The sequence below is a fragment of the Dromaius novaehollandiae genome, chromosome 7 (assembly GCF_036370855.1).
Source record: "Dromaius novaehollandiae isolate bDroNov1 chromosome 7, bDroNov1.hap1, whole genome shotgun sequence".
NCBI classification, from domain to species: domain Eukaryota; kingdom Metazoa; phylum Chordata; class Aves; order Casuariiformes; family Dromaiidae; genus Dromaius; species Dromaius novaehollandiae.
The window spans coordinates 26,478,815-26,506,779 of NC_088104.1; the positions used below are offsets into that span (position 1 = coordinate 26,478,815).

At 38.0% G+C, this 27,965-nt stretch overlaps 2 protein-coding genes across 9 annotated transcripts in view; one reads left to right on the plus strand and one right to left on the minus strand.

The window, feature by feature from the left end:
• Positions 1–579: 579 nt before the first annotated feature.
• NFE2L2 (NFE2 like bZIP transcription factor 2) lies at positions 580–27,649 on the minus strand. 7 transcript variants are annotated; one of them, XM_064514998.1, is made up of 7 exons: positions 27,510–27,649; positions 18,265–18,363; positions 17,851–17,961; positions 5,450–5,719; positions 5,189–5,284; positions 4,402–4,581; positions 580–2,347 (listed from the first exon to the last, which is right to left on the minus strand). In XM_064514998.1, exons 4-7 carry the CDS (start codon positions 5,714–5,716, stop codon positions 1,139–1,141), a joined length of 1,752 nt encoding a protein of 583 aa, XP_064371068.1. In that variant the 5' UTR covers positions 5,717–5,719; positions 17,851–17,961; positions 18,265–18,363; positions 27,510–27,649; the 3' UTR covers positions 580–1,138. The 7 variants fall into 7 exon arrangements, with proteins under 7 accessions (XP_064371068.1, XP_025948323.2, XP_064371070.1 ...); XM_026092538.2 differs by lacking the exon at positions 27,510–27,649 and adding an exon at positions 26,904–27,013; XM_064515000.1 differs by lacking the exon at positions 17,851–17,961.
• Positions 27,431–27,965, plus strand: part of AGPS (alkylglycerone phosphate synthase) — a 99,123-nt gene continuing 98,588 nt past the window's right edge. For both annotated transcript variants that reach the window (XM_064514996.1, XM_064514997.1), the window contains exon 1: positions 27,431–27,569. The gene's annotated coding sequence lies outside the window, so the exon portion shown is untranslated. The remainder of the gene's footprint in view (positions 27,570–27,965) is intronic.

Genomic DNA, 27,965 nt, shown 5'->3' on the forward strand with positions numbered 1-27,965 from the left:
ACAATGAGTCTTTTGAACAGTAAACAAAACAATTCTATTTGTTTGCCCCAAATTTTCTCTTACAAACTATAATTTCAAATTCTGCAACACTTTTTAATTTATTGAGCACAGGTCCCAGACAGTGCAGCTGGTTGGCAGTATGTCATCTTCTATAACCTCAGAAGTAATAGCAGTGACAAATGATGCTTGTTGATCAGAGATGCATAGTGCATTTCTAGAACAATTAGTGAGAAATACACAGAATATTTAGTTGAAAAAAACATACACTGCTGACTGTTTTAATTAACAGATTTTAAATGCCTTTGGAGAAAAGATCCCATCATGAGTTTAAGTAGCATTCAAAGAGTAAAACAAAAATTGTTATGTAAACTTAGCATAGACTTGAAACTTACATTACAGCATCCTTCCAATAGCAATTAAAATGATTATGAACTAAGGAGCAATAATGCTGACAATGCTGTGTGATACATCTCCCACTACTAGCATATTTGTTGCATGAAGATGTCCTTGGAAAACTAGTGAGGATGTTTGAATCATCAAATAATCTACTTTAGGGAAATAAATGTGTATGAAGTACAGTTTAAAAAAAAAGAAGAAGTTTAATGAACTTTAAAACAAATCAAAATCATACACGTTGTCAACTTTATCCTAAATTATATATTAAATATAAAGCAAGTATAAATGTATAAGAAAAATGGGAAACAAACATTATTGCATATTTATAAAAAAAAGAAGTATCAGAAGCCATACTGTTTGTCTTGCAAGAAATTATATTTAGAAGGCTAAAATCATTTATATATATATATCAAATCTATGCATATAACAAGAGATAGGAACAGTATATAAATAAGGTATCTTTAAATATTTACATGTATACGGAAACTAGTCAAAGTCGTACTATAAGAAGGAAATGTCTGTTATAAAAGTGAGATTACAAATTTTGCATACATACACCTGCATTACACTATCAGTTTTAAACCAGCATCTTCCATAAACTAGTTATTAACTTTAGAATTACTGTTGCATAGAATCATTTGAAAAATATTACCTAATTCTGCATTCCATCTCACAGTAAAATCTATCTGGATAATGATACAAAAATAACAACTTGAAGAACACTAGCCAGCTGTGCTGCCCTTCAGAATTTAGTCTCTGACTTCTTACTTTTAGGAACAAGAAAGACATTGCCATCTCTAGTTTGCTGCAGTGAATATTCACTAGGAGAGTAAGACTTTCCATCTTCATCACGTAGCATGCTGAAGACCTCAAGGTATAAGGTGGTAAGTTGCTTTTTCATTTGACGAAGGCTTTTGTCATTCTCTCCTTTTTCTTTAAGCAATTTCTCTTTCTCGTCTTTCAGGTTACTCAAATCTTGCTCCAGTTCCACTATATTTTCCAGTTTTCTTTTACGGCAGTTTTGAGCAGCCACTTTATTCTTGCCTCTCCTGCGTATATCTCGAATAAGTGCAAGTTGGGCTTCGCTGAACTGCTCCTTAGACATCATTTCATTGAAGTCATCAACAGGGAGATTGATGATTTTTTCTACAGGAAAAGGGATCTGCAGAGCTTTTGCTCTTTGCTCATCTCTTGTGAGATGAGCTTCAAGGCGGCTGGAAGGTTTATCTTTTGTGAATGGAGCTTTGGGGTGGCCTGGACTGGCAGGTGGTTCCTTCTTTGGTGTGTTTGCACATCGCAAAGTACGGGTTTGAGTGCTTGGCCCCAAGGAAGAAAGCATACGGTCATGGAATTGCAATGAATACATGTTTGCATTGCTCTGTGGCATGCTTCCAGGAGCACTATCCATGTCTTCCATTTCAGAATCACTACAACCAAAAGTCTTATCTCCATAGACAGATGATTCAACAGAGTGTTCAGGTGATGCTACACTAGAACTTGCATTCAATGAAATACCAGAGTCAGAATCATTACATTCTGGTACACTTCCTGAGTGGTCACCATTAAAAGCTTTACACAGAGAGAAATTAGAAAGATCAATAGGTTCACTTAGAATATCTGCAAGTGACTGACTGATAGTGTTTGTCATGGCGGTGTCACTGTTCGCCTTTGTATGAATAAAGGTGGCATAGAAATCCTCACAGAAGTCAGAGCTTGAAGTGGATGTGCTACTTAAAGAGTTCCCACTCAGCTGGGTGGTGTCTTCTGGTGGCAAAATGCTGGAAAAAGGACCCTCAATACTGTCCAGGAAATCTGGACCACAGTTAACATCTTTCCTCATCATGGATAATGAATTGCAGTAATTATAGCTGTTGTGCATCTCTGTTGGCTTCGTTTCAGGGCTTGTGATCGTGCTTACCTCGGCCAGGTTATCATTTTCAATGTTAAGACACTGCATGAGAAAGGTAGAGAAATTCAGCAACACCTCACTAATTGATAACAAAACTTTTATATAATTCACAAACATTAAATGTTTCAGCAAATCACCTTGCATATAAAATGGGTATTACAATATTGCTGTGACCTAGATTACCACAACACAATTTTACTATAGAGGGGCAATTGAGGGAGAAGACTAGACACCTAAATGGAATATAAGGCAACTTATTCTAGACAAAGCTACTTAGATTAAGCCAGCAGAGCCCGTCAGTCACAACAAGATGCTGAAGACCCATTCCAACACACTGTGCTACATGAAAATTTCATGGAGCCCTCCTATTCTGCTAAACTGCTACCAGGAATCATGGAGCTCTCACAAGCACCACTGCTAATAATGGTATCAGTACAGTAAAAGTAACATTGCATGTGATTTACTGAGCATTACTAGCCAACAATTATTCTCAGCAATCTTTAATTTCATATCATGAACTAAATTTCTTCAGAAGATAAGATTCTTTTAGGAACTACTGAATGAAACAGCTGTTTGGTGCAGAGAAATGTAATTCTCTGTGAAGTAAAGAGGAGCCTGACAAACATTAACTCACCCCATCTACTTTTAGTTAAGCTGGCTAACATCAGCATAAATGCCTTAAACTATTACAGTGATGCTCTTTCATTGGCTACAAGACCAATGTTCTTTCCAACTGGGTAGCAGTATCTTAACTGAAACTGAAATAAGAGTGCCTGCTGTCCCCACAGAATTAGGCAATTACCAAAATGAATTTGTTTCTCTTAAGGACCACACGCTGATTATTTAAATGGAGATCACACAAGGCTTAAGATAAAGTTTTGAAAGTAAGAGTTCTTTCTTTTCTTCAAACATAATTCATACAAAGAAGGTACTCTTAATTTAATTATCTCACTTCTTTTCAGAAGATTATTCAAATACTATTCAGAATTACTGCAACAGATGACTTTTTTTGATTTTATATTTATAGCTTCACTGCTGCCTCTTCACAGTCAAATTGTCCTTGTGTGAGCCTTTTAACCCTATCACAACAGTAAAGATTAGAAAAGCAGGAAAATTTTTAAAAATACAAAGATTAGGGAAAAAGTACAATGACAGAAAAGATGCAGTCCCCATACTTGCTTTCTTTTTTTTAAAATATGATTTAGATTGACAGGGGTTCCACCAAGCATTCATCTCTTGTGTTAACAGCATAAAATAAAGCAACATCATGCTGCAGCACCATAATGTTTTACAAAGATATAGGGGAAAATAAATCTGCTCAATTTTATAGCTAATCTAAGTAAAATATAAATAAAACCATAATAAAGATAGGAAAAGAAATCCAGCTACATGCCCTTTGTAATGCACAATTTAGTAATATAGTAAAATGATTTTTTTTTAGCCTGCTATTGTTCCTTGGAAATATTCAGTTTGTGTACCTTACACAACTAGCTATTACTGAACATATATAAACAATAATCACATAGAAGAGGCAGGTATAGTTATAAGCCTATATATACATGCTGTTTTCTTTACTAAAACTCCTTCCCCAGATAAAAGTTGAAGACAAATCATTTATGGTTACTTTCATTCACATTTTACACAATTTGTTTAAACATTGTCAAAAACACATTTACAATAATGCTTGTGGAAACAATTCCTGTTGTTATAGGATCCATAATTCAGAAGTACCCATTTTTCATTCAACTGGAAGTTCAACCATGATAGTGCTGTAATACTGTATGTAACATACATACAAGTTGCATACAGAGGCCAATAATAATTTAATAAACACGGGGAAGTTCTGGTTGGGAAGACAGACTGTTTTACTACAGCATTCTGATAATCAGTTTCCTTTCTCCTACATATTCTCTAATTTAGTGTTTTTTTTAAATTAAAGCCAACACTGATTTACAAACTTCCTACAAGTAGTACCTCAATGTGGTAGTAATAATCACCATCTGTTAAAGTGCTATTGTACTACATTCTCTGGAATACCATACTTTCCCAGAATATCATGCTACTAATTTCAGGTGCTTATCATATTAACCCTTTACCTGTAACTCTGGAAGGGACAATAATTCTTCCCAAACTTGCTCTATGTTCTGCATATTCTCTGCATCAGTAAGTGAAACTAAAACAGGTGATTCAGGTGGCTGAGTTTGATTAGAAGACATGAAGATTGGGTTACTATCCATCTGAGCAGGAACCAGTGACTGAAATGCAGCAGAAGAAACCTGAAGTATTTAAAAAAGTAAAAACAGCTTAGAATTATCTAAAGCAAAAATCTTTTCTTGATGTTCTACCATTTCTGCAGAATAAGCAGACAGGTGTTTCTTAACAAAAGCATTTCTTGTAAATAATCAGATAATATAGAAATATTCCCATGAAAGCAGTTTTCATATCAAGGGAGAAAAAAAAAAAAAAGGAAAAAAAGCTACTAATTGACTAGTGAAGGGCTTATCTTTACCACATAAAATAGTCTGGGTGAGTACACTGAAGTAAAGCAACTCAAATATATCAACTCCAGATGGCTGAACTATGCAAGTGCCAAACTGCAAAACTCCACTACTGTTATTTGTAGTAACTGGAATGATTGCCATCAGTTGTGGTCATAAACTGAATCCTGACTGCATTACTAGGGTAAGCACAAGAACACAAGGGCACCCACACCTGTTACAGCCCTAGTTTAAGCCTCCTACAGTGCTTTATTCCAGTTGAGAGTTGGAGTGGGGACAAAGCGGAAGCCATACCACAAGTTAACAGCACAGTCACAACAAATCTTAAGAAATAAGACTGATCCCCTAAAAGAGCACCCACAAAACCATGAAACTGAGAATTTACCTCATTGTCGTCTATAAACGGGAACGCTTCTGCCAAGAGCTGCATGCAGTCATCAAAGGACAAGGCTTCTGTTTCTGGTTTTGAAGTATGTGTGTTCTAAATAGGAAAGTTATGGAAAAAATATTACTGTCTCTTTGAATAACTGAAGAATCTTCCATTACAGCAATAAATGCAAACTAATTTTAGGTAACCACTAGCATTATGTCTTCCTGTGAATGAAAAGAGGTTTGAAAACACTCACAAATACATACAAGAGTTTACCTGTGAAAAACTGATTGGTGGCTCAGTATTTTCTGACTCAACAGGCTGAGCTGGCTGAATTGGAACAAATTCACCTGTCTCTTCGTCTAACTGCAGCTGAGCCAGCAAGGCTTTCTCCTGCTCTTTTTGGAGCTGCTCTTGTCTTTCCTTTTCAAGTTTCTTCTGTTTCTCGAGTTCATACTCCTTCTGCCGTTGACTAAAATCAAAAACTTCACGCCTTGCCCCAAGGTCTATATCTTGCCTCCAAAGAATGTCAATCAAGTTCATGTCCTGTAATAAAAATATGTTTTTAAAGCAAGCCTCCTTCCCAGCAAAACTGGTTTAGAACAATAACAAATCTTTTTAATTCTGTATTAAACAGGTAGATTCATGTAACTGAGGTTTAGTCTCTTAATCCTACCAAATTATCTAAATAAAATATGACTCTATATGCCCCTTCTGAAGTGCACGAACGGATAAGTTTGCTTGCCCTGCCCCACACACAGGCTTGCAGGAACTAAGCAATTTGTTATAATTAGTTAAGGTAACATATGAACTAGCCAGAGGATAAGCATATTTTTCTTTCCTAAATTAGATAATAGAAAACATAAAGCTATAAGAGGAACTATGTGACTTCATTAAGAAAGTCATTTTTTCTTTAAGAGAAAAAAATAGAAATTAAAGAGTTTGCTCATGTAAATTCTTTCAGTATGATCTCATAAAATTGTAAAAGCTGACTAAAAACATGGCAGGGGGCTGGCTGAAGTAATTCTAACAGCTATATTGCAAAATGCACTTTAAAATATTTATGTTCCATCACAGTATTCAGTATTAATCTTAAAGATCAGCAGAACAGTGCTACAGAGCTGGAAGATAACCTTGTTTCAAAGTCACCAAATGACATAACATCACTGTAGCACTAAATGCAATTTTTAAGACCAGTTACTAAAATTGCAATTTAAATCTTAGTCCAGGTTGTCATTCTAAATGTGGTTGGTTTGGAACAGTTGAGTATAAATTGATAGGTGTCAAATCTTGTTAATCAGTTAGGCTCTGGCTCATCACAGAGTTGGTCATTATCAGACTGCTAACAGTGAGCTAACTTCCCTGGAAATCAGCTATCCCCGTTTACTTAAAGGCAGCTATGTTTCAGAAGACCAAGTAACCTTTGCGATCTAGGGAAATCCACCCAGCTGATATATTTTATCTGTCTACAATTACTTTTAATCACACAGTTTTTTTTGTTTTGCTTTTTAATTGTCCAACCATTCAGTATTTCTAAGGGCTGAAATCTGGACAATTTTCTTCTGTGAAGAAAATCTAACACTCAACAAAATCACTGATCAGGATGTTGGCTGATGGAGAATTTTAATACTTTGTGGCCACACTTGTCAGATGGGTAAAAGCTGAACAAATTCTAGCTGGTTCCTGGGAGTTTTGAGTTTATGGCATATTTCATTATTCTTAAAATTAGCTTTTAGCAGCAGTGCACAGAAATAATGTTTAATGTTGAACTTACTCATCGGGTTAGCACACCACAAATAATATATCAGCATTTCATTTCAACAGATCTTTAGTGATTCAGTTAGCAGTTCTAGACCTGAGATAAATTTAGTATAACCATAGTGATCCACCATAGTAAAATCAAAACATTCCCTTATCTCTAAAGATTATTTTTAAACAGAGAAGCACAGTAACCTAAACACCAAGTCACTCTGCCATTCAAAAAGATAACCTTTCTACAACATTTATGGCAAACGGCTTTAGTGTGAGTTTGTGTTTGAACAAACCAATTCAGTATTCTCATTTCTTCATTTAAAATTCTATACTATTACCATTCATACTTACATATTGCAAGAACTATTTTTACTAGTTACTAAAAAAAAAAAAAATTTTTTTTTTTAATCGGGCAGTTACATAAAATATCTGTGTGTTTATACAATGCAGGCATTGACAAATCTAAGGCATACATAATATACTTTGCTGGGAGAGATCAAACTCAGCTTTAATGGCCAGCAATGAAGAAGCTGAAATAATTACAGTGGCTGCCCAAGACAATGTTTGGTCTTTCCAGATTGGCAGGGTAAAATGAACTAATTAGGTTCTGCAGTAATTGAAGATATTGCAATATGGTATAGCTTCATTAAGGGCCAGTAGTTTACCAGCTGCTCATTGTCTCCTTCTGCAGTAGATTCAAAACCGTTTCCTAGTTTTGGAGCATTTGCAATATGTTCTGGATAAAACTGCAGGATCTGGATTTTAGGACTCACTTCTGAATTATTCATTTACAAGGCACCCTTACAAACCTGACTCAAAAGATTTTTTTTTTTTTTTTTGCGCATGTAATGCATGAGGTTGTCAATTAATAGAGCTGTTTTTCTCCCTGGGTTGCAGACAGACTACGGAACAAAAATAGAACTGATGTTCAGTTTCAGTTTAAATCACAAAAAAACAAAAGAGATCAAAAAAGAAATAGAAAAGGCCTGACACATTTTCCTTAAGAAGAAAAATATGCAACCTTAATGCAAAAGCACCTTAAGGTGCAGCTCCTAAATCTATTGGATAGATTCGTTATCAAAATAAGTAGCTTTAGGTGCTGCCTTACTTGTGGGATAAGACACATCAGCTGGCCAAAGAAATGGTGTGGGTGTACACTACCCTTGTATTTGCACACCAATCAATTCAGCAAGCAGTATTATTTTTCAAATCAGAATCAAATTGATATGCTTGTCTGGTATTAAGGATCTTGGACTGTGGTCTGAGAAAAATCACAGTTTTGATTACCTCATGTCACCATTTTTCAAGGGGCAACATTTAGCTCAGTACCTTGTCTCTGGCAAATGGCCAGAGCTTTGTTGAGGAGTGTTGTTTTTTACCCTGGAGAGAATTGTCTGTCAGAAGCACTTTTATTTGTTTGTTGTGTGTGTGACGCTGAAAACCAAAAAGTGGTTTTTTTTAATTATCAGTACATAATTGGGAAAAGAGCCTTGCTATTTTTACCCTGAAAAGTTCTATATAAATATAGTCATATCATCCTTAAATTCTAATAACAATTCAAATAACCACTCTTCATGTGAATGGGTTGCATGTAGGAAGTATTCTTCTACTGAGTAAGCTATTATGTAAAATACTCAAATAGAATGTTGATTTATATCTAACTTGCCATTTAACACTTATTTATAATTTCAGCCAATGATTTTAATATTGCCATTTTCAAGAAAGTACAAAATTTGGGGCATTAATACAAAGCCTCAGGTCAAAAATAACGGAGACAACATTGACCAGTGATTCGCTGATGAATGAAAAACAACCCCCAGCATAAGGGGTGGTGGCAAAAAACTACAAAAAACAAATAAATGAATCGCAGTCTAAAGCAAATATACTGCAATTTTGTTCCTTCAGCCTTCCCACAGCCTTTCACTTTATTTCTTAGCCTCATTGAACACCAGCACACACGCACAGACATATACATACAGATACAGACACCCTATTTTAGGTTTAACACCAAAACATATTTTATCTTTCCATTGTGAAAGAATCACAAAAGTGACTGTGTATTTGATGTCTGAAGTGTTTAACTAAAGCTACTAAAAAGTATTTTAGGTATTGCCTGTGCAATAGCTACCCTCTAATTTTTAGATGGCTCAACATCATGTGCTAGAACCATAAAGATTCATTTAAAGGGGAAGAGCAGGCTGGAGGGAAGAGCACGCACAGATTAATACCAAACTAGAATATATGCACTAAGAATTCCATGAAAGGTTTGTCTAAACAAAGGCTTGTGACTGTATTTCAGAGCCATGCTAACCACTTCCCTTAATATCAGGAGTATTTACTGTAAAGGCACCAGTGGTCCATCATGTGACATAGCCCACAAGTGCCCGTTTGTTCTTTCCTCTGTTGTGTAATTTCTTGAATTGCATCAGAGGAAATGATTGTTTTGGCAGGAGCTAAAAGGAGGTGCAGGAAAAGCTAGTTCTCCTCAGCACAAGGAAGTAAGTCTGTTAGCTGAGAGGGATTTCAGATGTAATGTTTTCCCCTAACTTAGAACTCAGATCTTTCCCACTGAATACCAATCTCTATTATGAGAGGAAGTACATTAAGGTATTTAACGTATGTATTACCATTGTCCAAGTATCTAACTTCTGGGAGAGTCATATGTTTTGAGCACTTTTCGCCTGGCGAACTGGTAGTGATTTTGTTTATTTTTTCGACAATTTTGTGAACTGAGAAAGAACTTCTCTCACCAGACAAGGACTTGCTTTGCTTTCCCATGATCAATATAAGCAAAAGGTGCCTCTTACTCATGCTTTGCTTTTTTGTTCATTTAGTTATATGCTCTCCCAACTACATTGATAGCTTAGTTTGGACTTATAAAGGCAGTTTTAATAAGAGAAACCTAAATGTTAAACAATTCACATTAAGCTACCATCTGGTGCCCAATGGAAATTTTCATGTTTTAGATTTACATATCAGCATTTGCCATCTGGGCAGAGTCTGTTATACATTTTATGACAAAATCTCTGACTATATTGTAAAGTTTGACTATTAACTCTTATTGCTCCTAAGCAAACATATTTGCAGTAGGGTAAACAAAGGAAAGGGACCCTATTTTCATGTTATTCTCAGAGACTGACTTTTGTGCTTTAAACAAAATGCTCATCTTTCTGTTTCACCCCTGTTTGGTTTATCTAATTGGTTTTGTTTTTGTTTGAAATATAAGCCACTTACATGTTAGAGTCAGTAAAGCAGAAACACCAGTAAGGAAACAATCTGGAATCTCAGACAGAGCTTTCAAATTGTTATTAATTAATTCCTTATACAGAGCACATCCATAATTTTTTTTTGCTCATTTGCTTTTTAATATCATGCCTTTTGCAACATAAACTGGGACAACATTAACCATCTATCTCACCAGACAAAGGCTTGCCTTCCTTTCCCGTGATCCATTAGAACCTAACTTAAAAAAAAAAGGGGGGGGGGGGGGGAAATTTCACATACCAGGAAAAAAAAACGAAGGAGCAACAGAATCAATGGATATTGCATCCTCAGGAAGCTCAGAAGGGGACCCCACAAGAAGCAGGAAAACACTCCTACAGCTTATTAAGAAGAGAACTGGCAAAGTATCCCCAAATTCCTATTTGTTTTTCAGAAAGTGAAAGGAATGAACAAAAAGCATCTCAAATCCTTGCAGTATTCAAAACAGTGTGGGAAGTGAGGGTCAGGGCCCTGAGCTACTCCAAGACAAGAATGGAAGTGAGGGGAATGAGTTACAAAGAAAGGAAGTGTAACAGAAGGCACTGGAAGCATTTTTAACATTTAAGAAAAGCACAGATAGTAGAAACAACAGCTGAATGCTTTCCCATCATTATCTTCAGGAGGAATTGATTTTTTTTACAGCAGGTTTTACAAATGATTTATAAATCATTTAATGTTTTCACATGATCTCTGAAAATCATCATATTTAGTGATTTTTTTTTAATATTTCAGATCTTGCAATCTGGTGATTCTTTATTGAGGTAAGCTACCATCACTCTTAGTTACAGAAAGAAATCCTGGAAACATAACCCCTATGCTTCAGGAAGGGGGAAGGAAAAAAAAAAAAAAAAGAAGAAGTAGAGAAAGTAGATAAGGTTAACTCAACACTAATACTTTTTAAAAACAAACAATGAGCTTTGAAAACTGACCCATGATTTTCAATCCCTTACAGCTGCAAACATGATGACAGGAATTAAATTCAAGAATTTGGAGGAGATGGTGAAAACATGAAAAATTTGAGAGAAGGGCAGCATTTTGGGGAAGAATGGGGAACAGGGAATAGCAGAAGCTATTTATGCTGGAGGACAGAGGGGCACAATGGCAATTTTAGATGTCTGGATTTAGGATTTGGAAATGTGACAGAACAGACAGCTGTCAAACAAAGCCACATGACAGCAACCTGTGATTTGTGAATCACAAGGTCAAATCCCTGACTACCCTGTGGAGCTGCCTGCTGTCCCCCATTTTTAACCAAGACCTTCTTCCAGACAATCTAGGGGATAACAGTGTGCTTGGGTTGCAAGTAAACTTTTTGGCTTTCATATCTGTGCCAGTATCACTGCTGGTGAGACTGACACTAAACCAATACCTGCTTTGTTTTCTTCATGCCCGTTTACCCCACCTGGCCCTAATTAGATTTTTTTGCTCAGCAACCTCTTTTCAAGCCCAGCAAGACTGATTTACCTAGAAAAGGACCCTAAAAGGGTTGAATGCCATAGCTTTAAAGAACAGACATTGTAAGAGAATTTCCACTCTTTGGCAACGTGAATAAGCCTGTTGAAAAATGCTGGCCATGTGTCTTGGGACATTCTTCTGCCCCAATAGAAAGATATGAGACAGGCTTGCTGCCTGAAATTTAAATGTTTATAAGCAAATTTCATTTTCTAACTGAAGAAACTTCTTGAATGCTTTTCCAGGCCAGGAGCAGAAGATGTCCTGATATTTCATTAGCTAAAAGTGTTTAGCCTCTGTTTTTTCCAAACATACACCTCACATTCCACAGACCGAAGCCCTGTTTGTATTCTGGCATGCTCTTCTAATAAACACCAAATTGCCAGGATCTTCTCTTATAAATGAAATTAGTTTAAAAACTATTTGGCTACATTGCCCAGCATTCTTAGGAAAGGTTCACCTAGAGCGTTTTCTTTGGATTATGCTAACAATGAAAGCACGAGGCTCTGACTGGCTGGAAGGATAGTCTTCACCTACAAGTGCTATTCTGGAAACCATCCCCACACAACCCTCACTCCGGAAATAACTTCTCTGAGAAGTAACTGATTTATATATTTCATCTGAAGTGTCATCTTCCGGGAATGGTATCAACAAAGGCTACAACTGTAAAGTCTGATTCTGCTTACAGCTCTTCCCATATCATACAACCCATAGTGAGCAAGCTGACCAAACTGCAAGGAACAAGATATATTTCATATATTCTCCAGAAACAGTGAAAAAACAGGTTTCTTTAAGCCTGAAGAGTGTAAAATGAGTGAGACTGTAACTGCAATAAAGAAAAGCTGTTTTAGGATGTTTATAGTCATAAATGTACAGGTTTAAATTCATTCCTACTCCAAAAGCTGCAAAATCCTAATGTCAACAATAGGGCAAGACCACAGCAAGTAAAGAAAAACACCCTCATCACAGACAGCAAAGAGAAGGAAAAGAAGGTACACAAAAGGGCAGCTCACTTCTCCACTTTGACAATAGTTATCTCTTTTTCTGAAAAATCAATCTCCACCTCTGTGCCACTTCTTAGAATACTGTAAGCATGCTGTAGTCTCACAGCACTCCCTTCTAGCCTGGGGTGCAGCAGCAGGAGTGACATTCTTCTCTCTGGCTCATTAATCTCCAGAGCCAGAAATACATACTTATTTCCTTTTTCCATCACATTGGTCTGCCTTTAGCTGACCAACCATTTCTGATACAACAGCTAGATCAGGGCATTCTTAATCAGTGTTGCAAGTCTCTTTGCAGAAGATTGTTTGGCATTCTATCTCATACACTCCAAAAGTAGCCATGTTGTCCTAAAACGTTTAATCAACGCGTATGTTAGCAGATAGCTTTAAAATAACACAATTTTAATATAAAGTATGTGCCTTCCAGGGGCTGAACGGTCCCAAGATTGATCCTCCCTCAACATCTTAAAATGTATTGTTTGAAAAGTCTAATTTAAATTTTACTTTTCCACAGTTTATTTGGCTAGTATAAAAGTGTGTGGTTCCAATTCCAGTTGTGGTTGCAACCTTGTCTAGTCTCAACTTTCACGATGAGATATATCAGTGAAGTAACACTATCATTTTATTAAAACTGAACACATCAACATATTGACTCCAGTCCTCTCAGCTAAATGCCCTTAGTTAAATGTCTTTTAAACAATTTTAGGTTTAGATGAAAGCTTCTATTCACATTCTGAATCCCTCTTTCAGCTTAACAGAGACATTTACTAGCTACTTCTTTACTGTCATCAGCAGGATTACAAAATGATTAAGTTGCACTTATGCACACAAAATTAGTAAGTATATTACAATCCATTACACAAGTTGCAAAATGAAATTGGGAGGCTCTGGCAAAAAGATGGAATTGTTTTAGAAAAGAGTGGATTAGCCTGCATATTTGTTTTTACATACTTGATGCATCAACAAAAATCTACTCTGCTGCCCCAGCAAGTAAACTGAGTAATTCTATTGTGGCTTACTTCCTAGCTGCTGTATAATCACCATGTATTGGACTGGGTAACTCCATTTTGAAAGGTATTCAAATAGCAGCCATCTCACACAGAAATCTACCTCATTTCAGGAAAAGCTGGTCTTAAAAGCTTTATTTTTTTCCCACCCTCTCAAGTTAAACTCAAAACTGCACCATAACTAAACTGGCATTTATGAAATTTGGTTATGTTTACAGTAGAGAATCCTGGCCCTACATGTAAACAAATAATATAAAAAATATATACTTGAATTTAACCAGCATCTAAAAATATTGCTGACCTTTTAACCACAGGAATACATAAGCCTTTGCATCCCAATCCATTTTATATATTGAACCCATGGTACTTTGAAAACAATTACCTGTTAAATGATTATCTTCAAGCTATCCTGCTCTACCCTGCCAGGCATGTACTGTGTGTGGACATTGCCACAGGCTACTCATTAGTTTATCTAGGAGAGGATTTGTTTATAATAATGGCTCAGTCATCTGGGAAACATGATCCAGCCAAACAATAGCATGCTCTTACAGCCAATGAAACAAATCAGGAAGTAAAAAAAGATGAACACAGGAACAGAGAAAGGAATCTAATAAAACTGCAAATAACCTATTTATTAGGTTATATTAACCTCAGGTTATAACCTCTGGCCACTATTTTCATTTCACTAGGATTATCCACTTTTTGGAAAAGCATATTTCAGGCCAAACATGAGAACATAGTGCATCTGTTCTTAGGTCAAAATACTCTCTAGGATTATTTAGAATCTTAGTCGAACTACACATTGCCACTGCTACCAGGATCCCATACTATAAAGCCCCTATTTTTAGCTGTCATTTTGCTGCTGGCTGGGCAGGTTATGGGAACAGGCACCAGATAGGTATTACAGCTAAACTACAGCCTGGGTGTGGAAACTGTGTTCTAGCATTACAAGAAGCATTTCTCACCAAGTTTCACTTCACTTATCTCACAAGCACCTTACTTTTATTGTTGTTGTTCATGGGCCAAACTAGAATAGCAAGCAACTGGAATATCAGTGTGGGTTAGAAAAGCATTGAGGTTCACTAACTGTAGCGCCAGCACACATCCATCAGCCCTCATTCAGTAACATAGATATTTACTCCATACGGCTGAACCAAGGAATTTCTTCCATACTTCCAAACTGAGCTGACAAAGAAAGAGCAAGCATGCTTTTAAACTAAGAGACTCATCACACAAACACCTCACCAGCCTAGAAGTACTATCTTAAGAATAAAAAGATGAATAATTGAAAGGAGTTTAAAGGAAAAAAAGAGCAGAGTTAGTGTTTTATAATAAAAATATTCGACTAAGAGAACAATAACGTATGTGCACTTATAAGTACTGTAACTGGACATTAGAAAAAGTGGGCCAAAAGAAAACTGCCATAAGTCATAAGCACCAGCACCCTCTTTATTTCTGAGACAAAACTGGACTGTCATCCTGGTCCTCAAAACAGCCTGCAATAGATGGACATGGACACAAGTGACAACTGTTGACATTCTGTTGAGATTAGTAACTTTGAACTAAATTCACTGCTGTAGAAGCTGTATTATTTCTAAATGCAGCACTGTAATGTTTTCTATGATCCCAAATTCAGTTTGGACAATAGAATTTGCCAATGACATCATGTCTGATTACATCCACTCTGCATTATCTTCTCAGGCAAAAGCCCTACGTTTTCCTCCTCTTTTTCTTCTGCCTCTTTATTTTTAAGACCCAGTCCCAGGAAGTGAGCCAAGCAGTAATGCACATAGTTACTACACATAGCACAAAGTAACACACACAGTAACTACATAGTAACTTTGTAGGGAATACAGTTTGCTCCAGAGGTGGTCAGTTGTGGCATGTCCTGTGTACTTCCGCCCAGATCTGGCAGGATAGTCAGCACCTACCCCCTGCTACAATCTGCGGGGCACAGTTGCTTAACTACCTTTGTGGATCAGTCTTGCAGTTAACGCACACTTTTCACATACATGATTTCTATAGATATGAATGCTGAGAATTTAGTGCCAGTGCACAGTTTTGAATACAGAAATAAGTAGTGCCCATTGTAATACTATATTAGAGAAATAAATGGCAGCTATGTATTTCTGATTGCCCTTAAGCATATGCTGAAGGGAAAAGTTCAGCACAGCTCATTTTCCATTTTTTGAGTATTTAACTTCAAATACAAGTAAGGCATGTAATTCCATTTCTGTGGAGGAATAAAAAACAGAAAAAAAGCCAAAAATACATTGCTGTTCAACTGCTCACCACTGGACACTACAGGACCTTAAGAGATTTGAGAAACAGAGTTCTCTGTGTGGAAAATTTTTGCTATGGTGACAGTTCATCTTGCAAACAAACAATTCATGATTAAATGGTTTATTTGAAACTATGCACAGCCTTCATTAGTGACATGCTTCAGTTTGAGATAAGCAGTATTAATTAACTACGTTGTTCAACTGTGCACTGTTGAAATGCTCTTCCTAAATCTACAAGAAACAGCATAGAAATTCTTACTAAATTTGTACAAAATGAGTTTGCCCAGCCACCCTCCTTTCTTCAGCCATACCAAAATACACGATGGGAGTTGTTTTTCTCTATAACAAGGAAAGATTTTCTTTGCTCATTTTCTTAAATACTGAAGTTCACATATCTCTCAGTAAAGAGCAATTCTGTAAAAAATTATCAACCCCTCCCCCTAGATTTTTTAGAAAGCTTTTATACTTAAAGGCCCTGAATGGTTAAAACAATTAAACCAAAAAGGTCAAGAAAGGCCAACATGTCAGGTGTCCAAGTACCAATTTATCATTTTTGTGATGTATCATTTAGCATTTGCATAAAGAAAAGGCAAACCCACTTAGAAACTAAGTAACACTGTATTAGAAAGTAAAGCTCTGTTTCTGTGTTGTGCAGTACAACCCTTACTTTTTAAAGTCCTGTGCATTATTCAATTTAAAAATTGAAAGCAAAAGGAGCTAATTCATATTCCAAGCTGTGAACCAAAGTAAACTGTTTTATACTTCTTACCAAATTACATAAATGCAATAATTCTGATACCCTCAGAAGGACAGCATTCCTCCCTCCTCCCCCCCAAACTCAACCGTCAATAATTCGCGCCTTCCACACAAATCAACAGCCTCTACTTCCTACCACTTTGCTTGGGGCTTCCATGTCTGCCTCTCTTGAGTAGAGAGGAGCCTCACTGCCTCCTGGATCTTCCTGAACCAACTACCTGGCTTTTCCACTACCATAAAACAGTTGGTTATGACAAGGCTGCCTCTTTCAGCTGTCTGATTAAATGGACAGATGTACCTAGGAAATCAAGGTAGAAGCCAATTCCTGATGTGTGTCCCCTGACATGCTTTACCAGCAGCTATGATAACCAAAACAAGACTGTTTTCCATGAATAATAAACATGTCAATACACCTCTTCCATCGATAAACAGTAAAAGTGTTCCATGCATGTCAAGATGCTTAACAAACATTCAATATTTGGGGGTGGGGGAGGAGGGGAAGAGAAGAAGCCTATCCAGTTTGAAAGTATATTACAGAAAATCAAGAAACTTCAAATCCAATGCAACTCAGTGCAGTCTGTTAAACATTTATTTTTAGTTAATGTTAAATGTTATCTGAAAAATGAACTGATCTCTTGGACATTTATAAAGCAATGTATTTACACAATAAATGTTAACTTAGTTAAGTTAAAACCTTAGACACGTGCTGGTTGAGTGCTCTATACAAACAGTTTAAGAGGGTAATTCAGAGCATTTTAGATATTTTCTAGAGCTGCAAATTTTATCTCCCATGAGCACCAGCTGCAGTTTGATAAGGCATTCCACTGTAGCTTCTGAAAGGAGAATGCTGGACTGTGATAAAGAATATAGGTTGCCAAGAGAACTGGGGAAAGAACTAAACTTCCTTCTTCCTTCAGAAAGTACTGGACTTTTAATTATTCTGTATTCAGTGAAACAGCATAGCAAATCACCATTTATCCTGGAGTAAAAGCAAATAATATTAGAAAACAGGAATTGTTTTTATCTTCTCAGCTTAGCTTGCTTCTTACTCCAAACTATGTTCTTTTTCCTGCACCTATATCATCACAACAAATTTTATTGAAGAACATTTGATTAATCACCCTTGTGAATTCTTCAATGCTACTTGTCACATGAGCCAAAGATACCTTTTCTCTGTTCTCTGTTCCTCTTCTCTGCCATCACGATATTCCCAGTTCAGTAAGGGAAGAGGTGGCGGTGGTGAGTCAAGGCAGAATCTTTCCAATGGTAGAATAACCCTAGCAACAATGTTCAAAGTTTTAATTCATTCAGTTTGTCCCTTCTTTTTGCTTCCTTTGCGAAAAAAGCACCTTCTTCCTTATATCTGGAGATTCGAAGAGGTATCTTACCCTTTTTCCTCTAAGTTTATGCATGCCAACTTTTACAGCTGAGCTTTGAGGAGAGCTATATTAACTGCCATTTGAGGAAGACAGGGGTGTTTTTTTTAAAAGTCACTCTAAACAGCATAACAAAGTGAAAAGGAAATCCTTTACAAAGATCCCATTTCAAGAGCAGAAAGGGTTGAGAAGAAACAGACTTACCTTGCTGCCTCTGAAGAAAGTGTCTAATCTCTAAAGGCGGGGTGAAACATCCCAGCACACTGCAGGCGTATCTATCAGCAGCTGAAGGACAGCAATTTGCTGATGTATGAAATAGAAAGTAAGTGTAACCGTCCTGAATATCTGCTGCCAAATTAAAAGTTTGTGTGCTGAATCCCCAAATTCAACAAAATAAATTTATTCAGCAGACTGTTTCTAATATCAGCATTCACTGCTGATTTTTCTGGTAGAAGATATTATAGAAGATTTAATTGCTTGCCAGATAAAATTAGAATAAATTTGTTGAGCAAAAGGAATAAAATTAATCTGTAGAAGAGCACTTAAAAACCACAGTAAATGCAGAATGCAAACAAAATTTCAGGTTTGGATCCTGGCTGAACAATTTTCCATCTCTGACCACTTTATTTCCTTATGCCCCAGTAAATACCTGAAAATCAAATTAAAGCAAGCTGCCAGTAAAAATCACAAAACTCCAAAATTTTTCTATAGCACAGTTAATTCACATAATGAGACACTGATATCTTGTTAGGGTAAATCATTAGTCAGTCAAATATTAAGTGTTCATCTGTCATTACTATTTGCATTTTAGAAGACCTTGTTCATCATGTCTACCACATACACACAATTTATTAAGAACACTCATCCCAAGGTTCACTCCATTTTGCATTTAAAATAACTCTATGACTCTGACCTTAGTAACACAGAAATTTTCAGAATAATCTAAAGTACTTCAGTGATTTGTTATATCTCCATTACAGTTGCATTATTTAAATGGCTGCCATTCTTCATTTTGCCAGCAAAAGAAACTTTGAGACATGATGAGAGATGTCCGCACCGGTTATCAGATGAGCAAGGATTCCTAAGAGTGGTTTGCACAGAATAGATTCCTAAAGTGGCAGATGATAAAGGATCACAGCTCTAGCTAGAGAATGTTCAGCAGAACTACAAAATTCCAGAGTCACAACAATTTATATACTAGCTGAAAAATTGACACAATAATCCTATAATACTCTAGTTTATATACCCAAACTGAATTACAAATCACAGTATCAAAAGCCACTGTACTGGAACTAGGGCCTATACAAGTATGAGACACCTAAACATGATATGTATTTCTGTAGCTAAAGGATTCAGCTTAAACAATTTGGAAAACCAGCTGTCAGAAGTTGGTATGACTTAGTTTCAGATGTAAGCTCTGTTTTATATATTATACTATTTTAATACTACTGGTTTTGCTATTAAAATACTTCTGTTTTCATCCTTAATTTCTTAATGCTATTCATTTCAAAAGTTGGGTTTTTATTTTATTTATTTTACAAATATCAGTGGGAAAGTCTTCCAAAAATCCCTTAGCAGACACATGGTCCTGCTTAATGTCTCTTTACACTAGAAAAAGCAATAAGTGCAAATACAACTCAATGTTATGAAATAGTTTTAAGAAATATATGCACACACCTCACGTCAAATAGGTCACAGATCACACCAGATTCTACAATACACTTGCTCCAAGGACATCTAATGACTACAATATCTTCATTAGTACAAGTGCCTCAGTCACTACTTCTGCAACATTGGCGCAGGCAGCCGTTAGTGCAGTAAGCTACGATGGAACACTCTCACTGACAAATCCTGGATGACTTCTGCAGCTAAACTTTGTGCTCTCATTCCAGGGATAAAGGTAACATTTTTTCAGAAGCTGTCTAAAACTGAGCTGTGTCAACTTTCGGAGGCCCCTACATATACTGCCTCTTTTGTCACCTTTTTGCCCATCATTTTATTACCAAGCTGACTTTGGAACGTGTATCTGGTTATATAACTTCAAGCAAATCTAACTGGAAATACCCTGTTAGGATAGAATTCCACCTTCTTACCCAATAGAACATAACTCATGGAAACAGTTCCTGAAGACAGAAAGAAAAAATGATCGAGTGTCCAAGTCCAAGGAACACAAATTGCAAATGTCAGCTACAGAGAAGACAGAAAGACTGGCCTTTTGCATGGGTTCTGACAGCATTCAGGATGCCAGACCTGCATCAACTGCATGCTGCTTGTGAATTCTGAATAAGGATCTTCAAACAGTCCAAGCAGAACAGGAATTGCTCCATTCTAATTATAGCAGTAAGTAGGGAGGCATTAATTTTACCACAAGAGTTCATACAAACAAAAAACCCCAAGATTTTTCTATCTTAGCTCTTTATGGCCAAAGAGTAGCAATGATCAGAGCTGGAAGCAAAGACATAGCAGCTTCTCACATAACTCAGCTGCAGAAAAGTCACTGCTTCAACATATAACAGGCATTAATTTCGAACACAGCAAATAGGCACACCCTTAATCACAAAACAAATCTCTCAAAAGCATGCTATCAACCAAGCTCCTCTGAGTCAATTTCTCAAGTATGCAAACTTTGTTTTGCAAGCAGTCTCCATGAGCAGATTTTTGCTTACTTACAAGAGACAGCATGTAATACCAACACAATAAACAGCAATAAAACTTTAAAAGTGCAGGACAGAGATGTAGGGACAGAGGAAGAAAATTTGATATCTTTAAGTTTCATAGTCATACTGAAGATACTTCCTTAAAAGGTTTGAAAGAAATTGTTTTCAAGCAGATCTTACGTAACTTGTTGCTGCAATGTTAAACTTAAAGAAAATTTATTTTCCTTTCTCCTCTTTTGTAATTTCCTTGCTCATAATACTGTACAAGCTGGTCTAAAAGTCGTAAGACAATATATCTACAAGACAAGTACAGCATAGCTGGGTGGTCTCAACTTTCTCAGCACTACAATAGCATCAACAATAAACAAACAAAAACATAATTCTGGAAATGGTTTAGTTTAACTGTAAAGACAGGAAACATTACAAGTCATTTACAGTATTTTCACAATAACTTACTTAAAAATAAACATTATTGTATATTCCTTTTTCACAGTATTAAAACTGCAGCTAATCAGACCAAAATTAGGAATCTAAAGTGATATGAAAACTCTCAGCCAGATCTGTAGTATAGCAATAATACTTATGTGGGTGTAATTTTTAAGTTTTACTCATTCTATTAAAGACTCACCAGTTAGTATTTGTGCTGAGCAGCTCTTACACCTTGCTGCTAAAAAAAAATGCTAACTTCACTTTATGAGTTAACACTCTTATTAATTCCTATTAGCTTTCCAGCATTTCCAATGATGAACGTACCATAATATTTTAATTAACTCTTTTAAAGCAAATATTAAAGTGGAACTTAGGAGTTAAACATGAAGCCCATGTATAAACATATAATACATCTACACAGAAGTCACAATCAAGTGTCAGTTAAAGAAATCTGAGCAAACATTTTAGCAAGAATTCAAAATGGCTAAAGACAGAAAACAGAACATGCTTCATAACATGAAGACAAACTTCATTCTCCAAAGGAGTCAAATAACTGACCATTTTTATCCTTACTTGATGATGTTACAGATTTCTTGGTTAACCAATCTAATATTTAATTCAAATATATCATGCCAATTTTGGTTTTGAGAGACATTACTTCTGTCTCGAACAGGCAGTGCTGGACTGTATTTGTCAAGGTAAAAAATAAGCTTATGTGAAACAATGTACTCTGCTGAGGAATGCATTTTTTCTTTTTCATTTTGTTCTTTCTTTTAAAAGGTGTTAAAGAAAAATAAAAAGATACATAGATAGATAGATAGGTAAATCACTGAAATAAAGAAATCCTGAGATAAAACTGTCCCTGTGCTTACTTCAGTACTGTAGCTGCACAGAGTAATAATACTGTTTTTAAACTTTAGAAAAGCTTCAGCACAATACAATTAATTAGCGTCTTGCTACTGCTAGTTAAGATGTGACTGTCATTACTATTACTTTTCCTGTACAGAAAGCTTCTTACTCGCTGGTTTAATTGCTTACCTTAATAAAACAAATATGCTATAAAGCTATTACAGTTGAGCAATCCTAAACAGGATTGCAGGTCACTAAGTCAGTCATCTTTAGATAACACATCTTTAAAGTCATGAGTTTCAGCTACTCTTACCTGGCTTTTCATTGGTCTATGTAAAAAACAAAAAACAAAAAAAACCCACAACTTGCATAAGCGGCAGACAGTGTGTTTCCAAAACCAGTTAAACTAGATTATTACAGAAAAAGAACTAATCTGGACAATGTATTGAATTAGTTTTCCTTTACCTAAGCTTGTACTCTGTGGCACAAAGTCCATCTTGATATAATACACTGTATCAGAAAATGGAACAGATTTCAAAGTGTCTCAAGTTCTCTAAGAATGTGCTATATTAAAATAATAGGTTACTTAGGGTTGGAATGAGATGGAGGCCAAAACAAACTTTAACTAGGTGATTAACCTGGAGACTTTGGAGGACTTTTTGCTGGCTGCAATTCAGACACTGCAGCAGGGGTTTAATATTTAATTCATGCTGACAGGTTGCTGCCTAGACTTGTACTGCATCAACCTCAGCCAACACAATTACTTTAAATACATCACACTTTTCACAAATTGACCTAATTTTACTTCATGGTTTAGTCATTTTAAAGCTTATCTTTCTTGATTTCAAGGAAAAAAAAAGGAAAGAAATAATGTTCTAGATTAAAAAAAAAAAAAGAAAGAATTCCTTCCTTCAATGAAGCAAACATCCAGTGTTGACAAGCATGTGCATACTGAATGTCACTTACTCTGTCATTTGGAACTCTTTCCTTCATCCCTATGTAAGTCTACCCTTTTCTGGACCTGCAATTGCCTCTCTTTCATAAAAAATTAATGCATTCCAATAGTGTTTCAATTTCTCCAAAAAAAAAACTCTGACAGGTGTTACTGTTTTGGGGTGGAGGCTTTTCGGTTTTTGTTTGTGTTTGTTTTTTGAAGGACCAAAGCTAACAATATTGGACAGCTATGTATATGAAAAATGTAAAAACTTTTAAAAAGCACGAATTCATTTTACTGAGAAAATTAATGAACAAATATTTCATTTAGTTCCTTCCATTTGCAGTGTTCCTCATCATCTCACAAGGCCCTCTGTACTCCACAAAGGCAGAGACAGCAAAACTTTAAGGAAATAATCATCATACTATCGCTACATTTATTTCAGGTGGGATCAAGAAAGTAATACTACTTATCAAACAGATATTACTCTGTTTTGTGAATTTAAACAAACAACTTGATGAAAAGAATCTAAAAGAAATCAAGAGAGTATTTGGGAGCAACAACAGATATATATTATTAGTTCTACGCACTTCTAACAATACCCTTGGCTCTCCAGGGTTATCGACAACCTGCTGCCTTCTTATTTAGGATAAAGTTATACCTTCTCCATTTTTCCAATTAAAAAAGGAAAAAAGTGGGGGTCGGAAAGCCAAAGTTTATGCTTGCCCATGAACATTGCTGGGAAGTGTACACAAACCTTCCTAACCACCCACACAGCACTATAAAAATGTCTCAAGTTCTTTGATGCACACAAGATCATCCAGCTGCTCTTTGCTTATACTGAATACTCTTTTTTATTCCACTTCGGTCTCTTTCAAATATTTTTCAAACAAACTTTTAAAGCCAAAGTCTTCTTTGACTCTAGGTTCTAACTATGAGTTTCTTCAAGTGTGAGTTTCAGAGGAAATTAACCCCTTATACTTCCACCAGATTCCAATGTAATTGTAAATTCTTAGCACATTCTAAAGACAAAGTACAGGACCTTGTCATATTTATTATAACAAAAATGTCCAACTAGTTGCTCTCCTGAAAGGCCCAGCGTTGTCAGTTCCTATTATTCTACATTCACTTCAGGTAAACATATTGCATTGCACTGTATCGATGACCAGTTTAACTGAAATATTTTTATTTGTGTATTTTGAAGGAAAGAAAGCTTTTTTAGTGCAGCTTGACATCGAAGTGAGCACATGAGAATTGTGAGTCTCTAAATAAATTGATTCCTACTTAAGATATGGATAGTGACATTCTCTCATGTACTTCCTCCATCATATTTGTCTGTAATTTTAGGAGATACATGATGATGTTATCATCCTGCTCAGAAATGTGGAAGTTTCTTATATTGAAATTTATCTACATACACAAAAAAGTAGATGTCTCTAGAGATATCTTGATCTATCTATCAACAGATTTTCCTACTGACTAGTTATTGAACCTATTTATCAAGAAACAAAAAACCTAGGGAGTTGCTTGTCAGGCCTGAGTGCCGTATTTGTCTTTCCCTGCAGTCTTCATGTCATGTGGAAACGATCAGCCATGAGGGAATCAAAGATAAATCCATTCACTTAGCAATTTAATACTGAGTGTCACAAAAAGTTGGTACAGACCCTTCTTAAAACCTTTTAGACTAAAGAGAGCATGCTAATTGAACTAGAGCCCCTTTGTGACAGTTTTCTGGGTAGAAAAACCCCAACAGATGCACTTAAGCAGACACTTGGTTATTTGCTCATTCGTTTTTGCCAGTCGTTACAGTTGGTCTTATTTCAGTCTAAGCTCCTTTAAGTGCAACTCATAGATTCATTCTTTGTGTTGAAAAGCAAATTCTTCTTGCTCTCTTCTTGTCATGAGGCTTAAAACTTAACGGTAACTGTTGAGCTTGTTGAGTTGTCTTACCAAGTTACAAGCAACAGGCACAATCATTTCAATAATTTCAGAGTTACTGAAGAGAATAGCTACTATGGGAATATCTTGCTTTTGCAAATGTTTCCAAACATCTTGACACTTATTTAATTGCATTCTTTTTTCTTAGGTGTTTTGACTCCTATATTATTAGTCTATAATAGGCAAAAACATCCCACTTCACCTCTGCAGACACAGATGGAACTGCACCCTATTCCTAGGAAGAGAGCTACAACAATGGAATACTTTTTTCAAGAATATTGCACACAGTGGTACTGCTACTCTCACTGAGGTATGTAGCAGAAAGCAGTAATTTTTACGTTGTGGTTAAGGAGCTGGATCAAACCCATTCCTTCATATTCACCTTTACTGCTGCCATACAAGACCAAGGGCTTGTACAGTATTTGTCCTAGTGCACACCCTTCCCATCCAGTGGTTTGCAAAATCCAAGGGGCAAAATGAAGACCATTTTCTCCATCTCTCATCATGAGTGAACATTTTAGGAAAGGATTTCTGAATTTTCCACTTAGTGAATATATTTAAAATCATATTTAAAAGAAGATAACCCATAATCCATTTGGCTATCCCAAAAATACAGCACCTTTGCAAGATATATCTGCAAGAGAAGAAAATGGCAGCTCTGAAGCCCAGCTAGGAAAATTGTAACGAGTGACTTGGTAGAAAGGGCTTGACAGAAGTGGTCAAGCAAATAAGAAAATCTAGGTTTGCTGGCAAACTAGTCATGGTGGATTGGGCAAACAGGTACAAAACCAGGTACCCAGAAGTCAATGTTGTCAAGATTCTCTCAGAAATAAGAACAAAAATGTAGTTGGATATCATGGGCAAGAAGAAATTCAAAGTGAATTTACACAGAGCAGGCCAGGAGTCTGATTTTTTTGCAGTATATTCCAAGAAACTGAGGAGTCAAGACTGCACTACTAAGAGTTAGTAGAACTATCAGTCTAAACAGACAGAAAAGGAAGAATATCCAATGAACTGAAGAGGAGCAGGAGAGTTATGCAATACTGTTGTTACTTGTAGAAAGTATCCATTTACATATCCTAAAGAAAAGACAAAGGATATTTTTAAAAGTGTTTCTTTGTGTTACAAAGCTCTCCTACCTAGTTTATCTACTGTACAGACAAGCCCTGAAAGAGCCTCAAAACTCTTCAGTTTTAAGTTTGTGCTATTAAAATTAAAAAAATAAAACAACTCCAGATTAAGTTTCAAGTAATACTTCTTTAAGCCTTTTTAGAATGTGAGGATTTTTTATATGTGAGGATAACATCATAGACTATAACCTCTAACCTCTCATTTATATTGTACTGTATACTGTTGCCAAAGGTTATCCTGGTTTACTTTTTACATTGCATTTGAGAGACTAAATCAAAAAAACAAAACCACCCTAGGGAAATAAATGATTGTGCAACAGCTCCAACTGGTTCCCAGCTGAGACCACTAAAGGTTGCATGCTATAGAAGGGGAAGGGCCCTTTTAGGGAAACTGTGACAATCAACTATCAAGCTTTGCTAAAATAAGAGCAAACCTAAAATAATTCAGCCAAGTAATGACTAGGAGGCACAAGGTAATATGAACTCTTACGTGCAGTGACACAAAGGCTGTTTTACACAGATTTAGTTTTGTATGGATTCCTAGAGTTTCCTACACCACTGCCCACGATCAGCCAGGCACTCCTCCTTATATGAGCAAGCTCTCCTAAACCTCTCACGAATTGAAAGGACAGAGGAAACCTCGCTGGAGAGCTGTCAAACATTTACAGCTACCTCAAAAAGCGGGGAGGAACGGATGCAGTTAAAACAGAACCCCAAAGCTAAACCAGAACAGATCCATGAAACCTGTGGTGACGTGTCTCTGCTGAACTGGCCCTCCGCAACAAGGCGGCAGGTCGGACTGAAGCGCCTCCGGCCGCAGGGACCTCGAAACGCGCTTCTCGCCCACCTCACACTCTCTCTCTCCCTTCCCTCGCCCAAGCTGCCCGTGCTCGGGTACGACGTTACCTGCCCGGCTCGGAGCCTCCGCGCCGCTGAGCGCCCCCGCCCGAAGCTGCCCAGCAGACGGGAGAGCTCCCGGGGAGAGGCAGGGCTGCCGGGGGCCGGCCGGCCCTCCCGCGCTAGGCACCGGCCTCCTCGGCTACGGCAGCGGGGCTGAAACCACCCCGACCAAAAGCCATTACACTCCCGCTTCGCTTTCTCCCTAATCCCGGGGCGGAGCGGGGGAGAGGAGGGGTGCGCAAGGCGAGCAACACTCGGCAGAGGAACAGGCAGCGGCCCACCCGGCTGCCGACGCCCGGCTACACCGCCGTCCTTGAACCGCCGCGGCGCGGCGTTTCCAGGGCTCCCAGCCTCAAGCACCGCCCGCGGGGGGGGGGGGCGGGGCGGAAGCCGCCCCCGCGCGCCCAACCGCCCCCGCGCGCCCAACGGCTCCAACCGCCCCGCCCCCGTGACTCAGCGCGGCCGCAGGGGCGGGGCCGCGCCACGTGCTTCCAGCCGGCCTCGTGACCGCCGCCGCCCCGCCCCCGGCCCAGCGACGAGGCGGGGGGAGGTCGGCAGCGCTCCCCCACCGCCGCCGCCGGCTGCCGCCGCCCCGGGGCCGGTCGCTCTCACCTGCGCGGCGGGCGGCACCTCGACCTCCATCGTCCTGGGCCTGCGGCGACGGGGACGCCGGTATGGCGCGGCTCTCGGCTTGCCCGGCACTGCCTGCGCGCTCGCTCCGGCGCTGTTTGGGGGACGGCGGCGGCCCTGGCCGGGCCGGGCCAGCGGGCCGCCCCCGCGCTGCGCCCCGCCCCGCCGCGGCGCAGCCACTCAGGGGCTGCGGGAGCGCCGGGGGCGGCTCCTTTCCCGGCAGCGGCGGCGGCGGCCGTGCCGGGAAGCTGCTGCCCGCCCGCCCTCGCCCGGTGCCCGGCGGCCCCCGCCGCAGCGCCGCGCCCCCTGCTGGCCCGCCGCCGCCCCGCGGAGCAGCTGCGCCTGGCGGGCGGGAGGCGGCCGCGCCCTCCCGGGGCCGCCTCCCCGAGCCTGCTCGAGGGGCGCTTCGGCGCGGGGGGCCGCGGCGGGAGTAACTGC